At 46.1% G+C, this 13467-nt stretch overlaps 1 protein-coding gene across 1 annotated transcript in view; it reads left to right on the forward strand.

The window, feature by feature from the left end:
• The first annotated feature begins 2660 nt into the window (after positions 1-2660).
• The window catches only part of GALNT16 (polypeptide N-acetylgalactosaminyltransferase 16), a 165521-nt gene continuing 154714 nt past the window's right edge, over positions 2661-13467 (forward strand). The window contains exon 1 of the mRNA XM_044435773.1: positions 2661-3027. Coding sequence (XP_044291708.1) covers positions 2818-3027 — 210 coding nt within the window. The 5' untranslated portion in view covers positions 2661-2817. The remainder of the gene's footprint in view (positions 3028-13467) is intronic.

Genomic DNA, 13467 nt, shown 5'->3' on the forward strand with positions numbered 1-13467 from the left:
TGTGTGTGTGTGTGTGAGAGAGAGAGAGAGAGAGAGAGAGAGAGAGAGGGAGAGAGAGAGATCTGTATTAGATGGGGCTCGGCAAGTCCTGGATCAGTGTCTAAATTCAGTGATAGGATGATGAAGGGCTAATAAATTAAGGTTAGTCCTACCAAGAAGGAAGCCCTGTGAATGAGTGATATGTGAGCCTAGGAGATAGGCCCATTGTCTGTTCTGGATGGGGTAACATTCTCTCTGAAAGATCAGGTTCATAGTTTGCAGATGCTCCTGGATCCATCACTGTTGATGGAGACCCAGAGGGCCATGGCAGCTCAGATTTCCCTGGACTCCTGCTAAGCTTTCTTCTGAGCAGAGATGACTCTGCCACAGTTGTAGAGGCACTAGAAACTTCAAGAATGAGTTAGTGCAATGCACTCTTTGTGGGGTGACCCTTGAGGCTTGTCTAGAAATACAAAATGCAGTAGGTCAGATGTTCTATGGTGCTGCCTCTTTTTAACTTGCAACTCCTTTGCTGAGGGAACTGCAGGTTGAAGGTTTTGGTACCAGTATATAGAGCCCTAAACAACCTGAAATCAGGATAACTGCCTTCTCTCTTTTCACCCTGCTCACTCACTAGGATCATCAGAAGGCAAACTCCTGGTGGCTCTGCATGGAAGGATGGCCTGGATGTAATCTATCCAGAGTAGAGGCTTCAGTGGTGCCTTCCCCTCTGTGGAATCTTCCTCTCTCTGTCGTCCTTTCTGGAGGTCAGGCAGGCACTAACTTTGTGTTATTTTTGGTGCCTGCTGAAAACATGTTTATTTCAAGACGCCTTCCTTGATTGAAGAGCTGCAATTTTTACTATACTGTTTTTATTTGAATGCGGTATCATTCTTCATGTTTTCATACAGCGTTTCTATTCTTTTTACCTCTTATTGTTTGCCACTTTGAAATCTGTTCAGATGTGAAGCACTATATAAAAGTTACAAAAGAAACAAAGCAAACTAGCAAGCAATCTCAATCCAAAAAGAACAGCACAAAGATGGGGGCAAAGCTAAAATTGCTGTGCTCATTTTCCCTCTTCATGTGGGCAACAACTGTAGAGGGCATCCTGTCCATGTGGAACCAGCATTATTCAGGCAAAATCTCCTGTCTTTGGTCTTCTTTGGTGACACAGCAGGCAGCAGCTCCTACGGTGCTCCTCTGAGGCAGGGGATTATGGGAACTCATTCAGCTCATGGTAGAAGCAGGCTTCTTGGGCTATTGTAACAGCGTAAAGCAACTTTTCACAACAATGTAGAAGCACTACCAGATATTACATTCAGTGTGTCCTCCCCAATACTGCAGAATGTAGGTAAGATGTTTGTATGCAACTTTGAGAGAATGTGGCCAAGTTGTGGTCAAGCAGTGCCCCATTTTCAAGGAGGTGTTACAGAATTTTATCAACACAAGGCTCTGCCAGGACCACCATGTCTTACATCTGATATCACCTTACTGGGATGCTAGATTACTGAATCAGTTCTGGCTGAGACAGGAAGCTGAATCATTCCTTCTGAATCATCGGTGCCACAGTTGCTCACAAAAGTTAGTGGGGGGCCATTCTGACTGCAACACTGGCAGATTCCGTTCCCTTTAGAAGTATAGTTTAAACCTGATTGCCTCTTTTTCATTTTAGTGGGAGAAGTAGGCAGTGTGTACTCATCACACACATCCCCATGTCAAGGGACATCACTTCACTTTGATCCTTTGTGGATCATTTCAAGCTGGGATTTGAAATTCACTTATCAGTGCAATAAAGGTCCATTCATGAAGTTAAACCAGGCTGCAAGCAACTCCCCAAAGAACAGGCTCTTGTCCTACTGGTGGGAACAGCAGTTCTGATGTTTTTTTTTTAAAAAATTCTAAACCTTAGGGTTACAATATACATCACAACTGCAAAGTCCAAAGCATCTGCAGGGCACCAGGTTGAGGAAGACATAGGTCATAATGTACAAGAAGGCAAATTCCTCTACCTTCATGTTTTCAGACCTTTTGTTTTGATTTTGAACTCTGTGAATTTGCATTGATAAGGTTCCAGGCTATTTGGTCTGGCCGGAGGATTCACTAGCCAAGAGGCTTGTCACACTTCCCAGGGCGCCAGGCACTGCAACACATCCAGCAGCAGCATCTTGGCAGCCAGCAAATGTTTAAGCCGATTGTATGCAAATAGTGTTGATGTTGTGTTTATGAATGAGCAGTTAAGCAGCAGCACTCAGGCTTGTAGGATGCTTTCCCACAGCAGCCTTTGGCAACGAATAAATTGCTTTCTGCTGCTTTATGAGAATGTTAAGCAAAACGTATTGCGCCATGCTACTCTCCCCTCCTCCCTCGGAACTATCGCCAGGCTTCCCAGAGATGCCAAAGCAGGTGAAAAACGGGAGGACAAAACTGCGAAACCCTGCCCCCTCCGAGCAGCCGAAGAAAACGCTAGACTGTCCCTGCAGGATGGACGGTTAGTCGGTTCCAGCGATGCTCAAATATGTGGTGGCTCATTTAAAATAGGCAAAAAAGGGCATTAGGACCCAGAAGTGCGCTCTCTCCCTCTTTCTCTCTCTCTCTGTGCGTCTCGCTCGCCTGCTTTGCTCTGCAGGACTGAGCAGTGAGACAAGAGCTAAAACAAACAGCTGTGACTGCACGAGCCAGCCAAGTAGAGAGGGGGAGAGAGAATCCGGGCACCGCTTCCCCAGCGTCTCTTTCCTACAGCTGACGCCCCCCGCACGCACTTTTTCTTCTTTCGCTTGCTCTTCTTGTTCTTTCGCTGTTGACCCGGAGCTGCCGGGCGCCGCTGGAGCTCTCAGGATGAGGAGGATCAGGGCTAATGCCATCGCAATCCTGACCGTCGCTTGGATCCTGGGCACTTTCTATTACTTGTGGCAGGACAACAAGCCTCATTCCGCGGCATCCAGCAGGTCCCCCAGCAGCAGCAGCAGCGCCGGCGGCGGCAGGAGCGGGCAGAGATCCTCGGGCAAACTGGAGAGCCACAAGGAAGAAAGGACCATCCCCCTCGTTGTGAGTATGGCACACGCCGGGTGCCGAGGGAAGGCACTGGCGACGGTCTTGCACGTGCCCGCCCTCGCCGCCGCTCCCGGGGCTGGACTGCAGCGCGTGCTCGCTCGCCCGCCCGCGGGAGCCCCCCGCGCGCGCTTCGCTGGGGACGAGGTCGGCCGGGCGGCGCAAGGGCTGGCGAGGAGGACGGCGCGGGGAGCGGGCGGGAGGACGAGTTGCGCGCCCCTGGAGGGCTTTTGCGCGGCGCTCTTTCGCCTCGCGCGGGGCGTTCGTGGCATTCCTGCCCGTAACCATGGCAGCATTTACAATGAAGAGTGAGTGTGTGTGTGTGTGTGTGTTTGGGGGGAGCAGCCGAGTGGCGGCGCGGGGCAGTGGGGAGCGCTCGGGGGCGAAGGGCGGGGAGTGCTGTCCGCGCGGTCGTCCGGGATCGCCTCCTCCGGCTGGGAAGTGCCGGTCCCTTTTTCTTGGCTAAGGGCAAGGCAAGTGGGGACGAGGCGGGCTCGGAGAAGATTGGGCTTTGCTATTCCAGATGCGAGTTGGTGGCGAGGAGAGCGGGTTGGGCGGCTGGCGTGGCAGGGAGGTGTGTGGCGGGGGGCGGGGGGTCACGTGGGAATGGAGCGGGCGAGACTCGGGATCTTTGTGGGCATGGGACAGAAAGCGCGCTGGTGCGAGGGCTGGGTCCGTCGTTCAGGCAGTCGCCTTCCTGTATACACGCGCGAGTTAGACTGTCACGTAGGAACTGGTCGTCTTTTTCGCTCTCTGACCGGTCGCCAAAGCTGTGAGATGCAGCACGCTGAGGGTCCGTTTCATCGGGATGTTGCACAGCAAGTTGGGAGTCCAGATGCGAGGACGACCCCGCCCGGCGAAGAACGAATCCTGCGCGCGCTCAAATTCGTGTGCCTTGAAGTTCGTTTACTTGTATCTGAGGTCCTCATGCCAGTGCCCTGCTTTGCTTATGAGGGTTCAGAAAAATAAGCGACCTATATCGCGTGTGTGCGTGTACATACACTCACTCACAATGTAACAGCAGCATGGGATGCACACTGGTCCATGTTATACCAGGAAAATAAGGCAGGCAGGCAGGTGGGGCGGGGAGCAGGACAAGTGATGTGAATTTCTTCTTTCCCCACTTGTGTTGAAATGTGCAGAATGGGATTCACAGATTTCATTGGTGGCAAAATCTCATTGCATGTGAGAAGAGTGACTCACAGTGTTTCCTTTTTCGGTTCGGGGCACATGCTTTGCATTCAGGAGGTTGTAGGTTCAATTTCTGGTCTCTCCAGTTGAAAAGAACAAAAGCGGTAGCAGGGTTGAGCAGGAAGCCTGCCTGAGACTCAGGAAAGCTGTTGTGAGCCAGGCCACTTAGCATTTAGGTAAATTAGCCCATAGGCTGAATTAATTGGATGTTGCTTCTTACAGAATGTAGATAAGGCCTTCAGAATTATTCAGAATACATTAACTGTATATGTTTACCTGTAGAACAGGGAGGGCCACAATGGCAAAAAGAAGAAGAAAAAGAAAAAAAAAGGAGTGATTATGCAAAGCAATACACAGCACTGTTACATTCAAAGCATGGAACCTCTGCTTGCTTGAGAGATAAACCTACCATGAGGTACTCTCAGTTATCACTGTGGAGTCACAAGGAGCATGGTTTTTGCATGCAAAATCTGTGCATACATTCAAAGTTGTTGTCTGTTTTCCAGTTCCAGATTCTGTCTGTTCCGCATGGCACTGTACCAACAGTATCCTTTTGCACAGGGCTGTGCTTTGCTCTTGGTGACCCATCCACGGTGCTGTTGCAGAGAGAGGCTGCTTCTCTCGTGCAAAGGAAAATCATAGAAGTCTTTCATCTCTGCTAGATGAAGGTCTTGCCTGCCAGGGAAAGCTGCCTCTTTTTCAGACTGCAAGATATTCTAAGATACAAAGTAATGCATTTTTAATAAAACTAACAAGAATGTCATTGGGGTGACCTGGCTAAAAGCATTTTGGAAATTATAGTTATGTGACATTTTATCTGTGTATCAATTTATTAGCTGGATGCAGAGCTGAAACTATTAGCGACATACATGGTGTTGCTGGTGTCTTCCTCAAGTTCCCCTCATCTGTATAGTGGGTCTGATAAAGTACATGTGGCATGCAGACACCTGCATTTCACAGTGCACTGTATGCTACTGAAATTTCCTTCAATAGGTATCATCATTCACCCAGGAAGATGTATTGCCATGGTCTAAGGAACTGTAAAACAGGAGTTGATTTAGCATGCATATTTCCATGGGACAAAAAAAGTGGTGAATTATGGCATTTTATATGGCTCATGTAAATGTAATATAATATTTTTCTCAGACTTGATATTTTTGTGGCATTCTTGGGCAGGCACATCTACCTGTCTGTACCTCTAATTCTTTTCATGCTCAAAATGAGGAAGGAAAATGTATTGCACAGGATCACTTGCATCTCATTCTGATGCCTATAATATTCCTTGCTTGGAAATTTCTGGATAGAAGGGAGTACAAATTATTATGATGTTATTATTACACAGAGTGCACAAAAGCATGCAAAAGGTGCCATTTCAAGTTGACATTATTTAAAATTATTTAGAATAATAGAATGGTGTTGGCAGAGTGAGATTGCAAAGTTAGCTGATGAAGATGATGATCTTCTAAGCTGAATTTATACTCTAAACCAAGCCTGCTAGGCTGTCCTCCACCATCAGATTTCCTTCAATAACTGGATTGATAGTTTGGACTGCATTCGAACCACCAGATCCGAGAACTACCTACTCCACATTTCTGCATCTCGCACAAAAACATAGTAACAGGAATGAGTGGGAAGAACAGTGCAGCAAACATGCCATCTCCTTCTCCAATACAATGAGATATTTTTTCTGGACTTTGAGCAGTGATCAGTTTATTTAATGAAGCAGGTTGGAGACAGGATTGAGTTTTTTTCTCCTGGATGGCTGGAGTTTTTCTCCATTCTATACAAGGCTTAGTTTCTACAACATTGTCTACTGTTGTAAGTGTCAAACCAATAAAAAGCCATGTTCCTCTTGCTGCAGTTTCAGGCGATCGTGATTCTATTGATTTGGCTGTGAGATAATGGCACTGTACCGGGATATAATGCAACAAGCAGTTGCATTGGTGGTAGTGTCGCCAGATTGCTTGATGTGGGTGGGTGATAAATGGATACACTGTCTGGCAGACCTCAAAGGGAGAAGGCAAACTGACAGAGCAGCTACCTGCTGAACAGGTAAAAGTAGCAAAGGAAGAAATGGTACCTTTATTTTCAGCCTTGCTGAAGTAGGCAAATGGATCCTCTTAATCTGTTTTTGAGTTGGCTTGTAGTGCTGGTACATATACCAACTGGGGTCAGGCAACATGATAACCCACAGTTAAGGGCTGAGTATGGGTTCAGTGTGTGTTGTCAAAATGTGTTAGTGCATTATTTGGATCCAGCAATGCTAACTACCATGGCTTGTTAATAATGGACAACCCATGAAGAATACCCATGATTTGTTGTGAACTGTGGGCTGTATACCATGGTTTCTTATCTCAGCTGAGAAATAGGTTTTTGTTGGAACATAACTCATGTTCCAACAAAAACCTATGGCTTATTGGCAACCCACGCTCAACCCATACTCCATCCTTGAGTGCTGGTTATTGTAGTGTCTGCACTTAGTCACTGAATACTGGCCTTGTTCTGTTCTCCCATACTTCTCTCACCCTGTCTTATTTCAGTCTCAGGGATACCAGGTTCTAACTTTTAAAAGACTGGCTGTCCTCCCCTAGGAAAGGGAGTGGGGAGAATCTTAGACAAGCAAAGCCAAAGAGAGAGTCGAGTGGGGGAGCAGAGATGGGGTGGAAACTGGTGAGTTCTAGGTGGAGCCGAGGAAGTCTTTGGTGGGCCTGGGTGCAGCTGAAGCAAAACATGGTGGACTGTGGATGGAGCTGCGCTGGCATTTCCTTTCCTAGTGCTGTTTTCCTGCCACATTGCAGTTTTTACTGGTTAGGCTGCCTGGTTAGCAACCTTTATTTTGGACTGGCAAGGGTGCTTGAGAAGAAGGCAGCCTACCCACAAGGCCAGGTAATGTGCACATATTGAATGGCCATCCACAACCATCTTGCACTGACCACATTAGCACATTTGCTCACATGATGTTTTCATTGTTTCATTGTTACTTCTCATCTGAAGTTTAAATGAAAAGCTTGCAGTGGATCAGCCTTGTAGATACCCATTATCCTGGTTGCTTGTGGCAAGTATGAATCACCTCTAGGGAAAAGTTTTGAAGCCTGAATGATTGTTGGGGTTTGCCTTGGAGAAAAATCAATGTGCCATACTTTACTCATGTAGGATATTGTCCATGTCAAGTTAGGTGGATGGTCTGCCTAGCTCAGTATTTATTTATTAAATTTGTTTAAAGGCCTGATTGTATTGCCTGATCAGCAGGAATTTTATAGGGTTTTCCAGCCCTATCTAGAGAAGTCAAGGATTGAACTTGGCCTTGGAGTCTGCATTCAAAACATGTGCTCTGCCACTGAACAAAACCCATCTGTGCAAGAGGGAAATGGATTAGTATACGGTTGTTGTTTTTTAATATGATAGTGGATCTCAACTTGTGTGGATTTAATTTGAAAGTTGCATTGAAGTTAAAATGGACTCTTCTTTCTGTCTCTCATTATGTATAAGACAAATTCCAGGCTAAAAGGCATTCCTAGTTTCAGTTATGAAAATAGTCCATATAGTGAGAGGGAATATGCTGCTGCATGAAAAACAGCAGTGTAGGGTAGGGAATCACCCACTGTTTAAAGTGTTTCTGAAGCAGGGAAAAAAGGCAGACCCTGGATATCTCTCTCTCTCTCTCTCTCTCTCTCTCTCTCTCTCTCTCTCTCTGTGTGTGTGTGTGTGTGAGAGAGAGAGAGAGAGAGAGAGAGAGAGCGCGAGCGAGAGAGAGAGATGGGGAGAGAGAGTGAGCAGGTGAGATATACTTACCCATGCAGGTAAGTCCCTTAGTACAGTTTGTAGACTGTAGATGGGAGCTTCCATATTTGAGTGATTCCCAACTATAAAAAGATCATGCAAAAGAAAATTTGCAGATCAGGGAGAAAGTTCGGCCAGCATCCTTTTAGTATTGAGCTAAAATATCGGTCTTCTCTCATCTGATGCCCTCCAAATATCTCCAGTTAGGTACCTCCTATTGGCCCCAGTTAGCATGTTCAGTGGTGACGGATGATGGGAGTTGAACTTACAAGCATCTGTGAAGTTAGAGAAGGCCATCATATAGGTATTTTTTTTAAGTGTAAAAATATAACTAATTTGCCAGCGTATGCTCAAAGCAAGCTGTAACAATAGACAAACAGAAAACTTATTGGCCAGTCAGAAAAATAAAAGAGGAAAGTGCAGAGGAAGAGTTCCTCGGATGCAGTGAGAGGTTCTTTCCCAGCCTTGAAGAGACTTGATTTTAATGACCGATGTTCACCTTGCATGAATAAAGAGTGCATGAAGCCAGGTCTGATTTGTTGCACTTTCCCGAAGTTACGTCCTTAGGAAAAGGTCTGCATAGAAGACACCCAGGCAACCCTGGGACAAGGGTTCAAGTCCACTGTGGGGGCCAGAGGAGTCTGTGAGGGTGGGGTTCAGTAGCAGAACATGCATGCTTCACATGAAGAAGGTCCCACCCACGTTCAACTCTTGGCATCTTCAGTTGAGTGGTCACTGATATGAACAATTGATGGGCTGCCATCAGCCAGACTAGGCAGTGCCAGCCCAGATGAAACATAGAAACAGAGTGAGTCAGAAGGGGTCACCTGGGCCATCTAGTCTGACCCCGGTTTACTATAATGTGAGGGATCTTCCTACATCACCTTTCTGTAAAGCACAAAGATGGAGGGATAATTGAAAAAAGGGTCATAGGAAGGGACATTTCGGTGTGTGATCCAAATAGGACACTTCCAGGAATAGTTTTGGAGAGGATATAGCTGCATGGGTAGCCCAGTCTGTGGTGGTGAATCTCCAGGCAAAAGCACTTGCCTGCTTGAATTACTCCAGACTCTAAGAATCTCCTGCTCCCTCTAATGTTGCCCTAACTAAAGCTCGGCTTTGCCTTATCTTCTGCTGCAGGGCTTATGCAGGCTTAGGTGTGGCCAACACTATGACACCTGAATTAAACACAGAATCAAACACCCCAGCCTGTATTCCAGTTGGTTCTTCCTTGGCTGTGCTTTGAAAACCATTTTCTGTTAATCTGTGTCATCTGTTCTTCTGGTGGCCAGATTGGTTTGACAGTGTCAAAAATTACTCATCTGTTGCATCTTTAGATTTGGACTACAGCTTTAAAAGGAACTCAGGAAACCTCTCCCCCTAGATCCCATGAAATTGGCTTAAAATAAGCATTGATGAAATAATAAATAAACTCTAAAGTGTTTTTGGTTAGCCGTCTTTTCTCTTGTGGCCTGAGGATCCTCCGCAGCCATGCTTTCAGTTTTTCTCTGCAATTATTAAGCTGGAATATCCCCCCTCCCCCCCAAAAAAAAAGGGGGGGAGAAGTGAGTGAAAACTGGCAATTTTAAATTGTTCCACTGTAGTGTTTATCACACTTCTTAAATCACAGGAGGAGAGGAGAGGGAGACGAAGTGCAGGGCCTATGGAAAAGCACAGGAATTGTTCATCTGAAAAACAGCAATACTGATTTGGGCCAATTCACATTCCTTCTGAAGAAAATGCAAGATAAGAACCGGATCTCACTAACATCATTAAGAATTTTGAAAGGAAGACTATAGTCCTAATATGCATACTTGATTGCAAACAAGGGTCATGGTTAAAATTGGACTGCGAGAGCTGCATGAGAGATGTATAATCCTTGACTCCATGGATTAAAGGCTGGATGCCAATGCGACAAAGACAGAATAAAATGCATTTTAAAATCTCTATATGTCAAACCCAAACAGAGCAGACACACTATCTGACTCAGAACTCCTTCAAAGATACTGTGGTTTTGGTCATTATTCTCCTACCCCCGCCATGCCCCCTGTAAACTGCAGGATAAAATCAAATCAGCAGTGAGATTTTAACGCTGGGGAACCAAGGCAACCAATATGTTCTATCTTCGCTTTCCAGGAAAGCAGTATTGTATGCGCTAACCTAAGCATCAAGGGCAGCAGCTGTTCCAAAGTGAGGTTATCTGTGTATTTATCATCAGAAATGGTTGCCAAAATGTATGCACATTTCTGCTGGTAGTCAGTGAAGGTCTTTTAATGCTGGTCAAGCACATTTTAAGGGCCCCCATGGAAATAATGTTCATTAGGTGCCCCCCACACACTTTTCCCCCTCATAGCATCCTCTGTATGGTTCATTTTTTTCCTACTTGTCAGTGTTCTGTGTGTCAGTGGTGCTAAGCCCCACGCCAAGCGTCAGACACGAGGCCACTGTGTCCGCCAAAGAGGCATGACACTGGTATAATGTGACATTTACAGATCCTCATTAACAACCTGAATGCTAAACTGAGCATCAGGAGATGTTTCTGAACTGCCTTCAAAGCTGGCCTTATATCAGACATGGTGGAGCAATCCTGGGGTCTCCAGTATGGGGCCTTCAGGCACCAGGGTACTCGGAGACATCCCTTGGTGCTTTTAAAACACCCGTGGTGTTTTAACTAGCAGGGACTTGGACATCATCTGCCACTCTGCTCAGAATTTCCTGTTCCCACTAAGCTTAGTTGCAGTCCCCACAGCAGCTGGGGTTGGGAAAGGACAATATGTCATTCCTTGTTGTAATGGAAAGCATTTGGGGGTGCTCTGAATGGGTGATTAACCCTGCCACTCACTTCTTCTGCCCTGTGTTGCCACAGCCCTTCCCATCATCACTGGGCCTAGAGGGCTCTTCAGAAAGCTTGAGACTTGTGCGAGTTTGGAGCCCCACAGCCGCTTTACTGGACAGTGGCAGCAAAGCTAAGGGGGGAGTGTGTGGCAGCGCAAGCGGGGCAGGGTGGGCGGTTGTGTCAGAGCAAAGGCAAATGGCACAGAAGGAACTGGCTTGCAAGGCCTCCCAGCTTCTGGAGGTGGCAGGGTGGTGGTGGGTGAGGGAATGGCCCCGTGTGAATGCCTCGGTCTGCATCGTGATAGGTTTGGCCACGTTGAGGTAAACCAATCCAGCCGCCTACCATTTTGGTCTCTTCTTTCAAGCATGGCCCCAGGGATCCTTACGAAGAGCTGCCACACCTGAACACTGACCAGAACGCCACTAGGTGTGGCAGCATTTGTTTGCTGATGGCACCTCACACCTCACACTGAATCACGCAGATGATCCTCACCCTCATGCAGATTTTAAACAACATTTTGCCTGTATCTCTAGTGCAAAGACTAGGTTGCCACCCGTACCGGACCTCTAAGAGCTGAATGACTGTGAGGAGTTTGGCAGATAAGCCTCCTTCTATCATGGTGCACTGTTTTGGGGGCAACAGCTGCAAATGAGGGCGCTCTCCCTGTCAGAACTTTTAGAAGCCGTGCAAGATGGGATCTGGCACCTGCAAAGGAAGGGATTTTATTGCAGCCTGTCAGCTGGAATAACATTCACCACACCGGCACGGAGCATTTGATATCGTGTAGATTCGCCATACTCTCCAGCTGCACCCCTTCAATAGGCATAATGTTTGTGCTTTGACTATGTGTGCTGGTTGCCAATGTGTACTGCAGCTTGCTTGCCAACGGAGTGCTGATTTGGCGAGCTCTTTCATGTCTGGTGCTGAATCTAACACTGCGAGCATGCAATAAATCTGCAGTTTTTTAGGCATTTTAATGTTTTAGGAGTGGGAAGTAGTATGTTAACATGATTGACACAGTGATGCCTGATAAATAAGAAAATGTGCTTTCTGAGTTTTAGGAAAATACTTTAACAATGCACTTTGGCAGAACTTATCTGTAGATTCATGAATATATCTCATTTACCATATCATACTTTATTTAATGTATGCTATACCTGGTTTCACATAAGCTGGAATAGCCTTTAGCATGATATAGCAAAGCCTCTGAGCAAATAAGGCAGTTGTCAGAGTTGGACACAATATGCCCACCCTCCTTTAGTGAAACCATGCCCATTGGCACCCCAAGCCATGGCCCTTGCCATGGCGTTCCCTTATAATTGCCCTCTCACCCCAGAGAGGGAGAGGCCTGTCCACTCTATTCTACCGGGGGGGGGGGGGCTGCCCCACAGCAAGGACAGGAGGCAAGTGTCCATCACTCAGCCAACCAACCAACCCTCTTTTCAGACTGTATCACCTGCAAAGCTATGAGTTGGTTAAGGAAGTCTGATCCTAGTGGCGGAAGATGTTTCTGAAGGCTTCAAGCACAATGACACATTTCATTCATTCAATTTAATTAATTAATGCATTTTAAAAGTTACCCCAGGGTGTAGGCCTCTAGCATTTGTCTCTTATGCATGAAGAGTATGAAATACCTGCATTTCACAGTTTTGGCACTATGGTACTGACAGATGGACAGACAGACAGACATTTTATTATACTTCTTTTAAAACCAGTATGTCAAACTTCTTTGGGCAAATGTTGGGAATTGTGTGGTGTATTTTGCTATACATGTATATACTCATAGGCACACTTTTTATATGCACTTTTATAAGTATTTCATTTCACTTTATGCAAGAAAATTGCATCTATTTCTTCCCTTCCTAATGCTTTGCTGAGATTCATGATAAAATTGTATGTATAAGTGTGCAGCATTACAGTCTACCTAAATACCTGTTCAGATCCTACATGTCCGGATGCCTTAGGACAGCTTTTTTATTTAGAAAATTTTAACTCTTCAGCTGCACAGTCTTCTAGAGTGGCTTCCAGATCAATAAAAAGCAAGGCAGCTCTTGCCCTCAGGCTTACAATCTAATAGACACAATTCAAAAGGAAAAGGGGAGGCAGAGGAGAAAAAATAGACTTGGAGTTCCTAAAGTGTCAGAGTTCTTAAAATGAGAGTAATCAGAGTTCTTATAATGAACCGTTAGGATGGAAGAAATTCAGGGAAAGAAGGAGCCAAAAAGAACTGTCATCTAAGCAGAGTTGATGGAGTGGTCCTGCTTCCCTTCTCTCTGTTGGCAGATCCTCATGGAATGGCTGCTGCCAAGAGGTAGCTGAGGAAGGAAGAGCCCAGTCTCTCAGCAGAGCTGATGGCATGGCTCTGCTTCCTTGAAAACATTCAGAGTCATTAGGGTTAGGGTATACACGTATACATCCCCTCCCCCTATAAAACTGACCTAGCCTGCTGCTCATTAGTCTCTAGGCCTCCACATTCAAACTACCTGAAATACTGCATTCGAGACATATGCATGGCCTTCCACACTGTGGGATTAATGTATGGACTCTGTAATACTGCATCCAAAATGTGTTCAGAAGTTATATGGAATATGCAAACCTTGACCTTTGCATGCTGCAATGCAGAAGGGATG

Source organism: Varanus komodoensis, unplaced genomic scaffold (assembly GCF_004798865.1).
Source record: "Varanus komodoensis strain SLA01 unplaced genomic scaffold, ASM479886v1 scaffold3, whole genome shotgun sequence".
In the NCBI taxonomy this organism is placed as follows: Eukaryota; Metazoa; Chordata; class Lepidosauria; order Squamata; family Varanidae; genus Varanus; species Varanus komodoensis.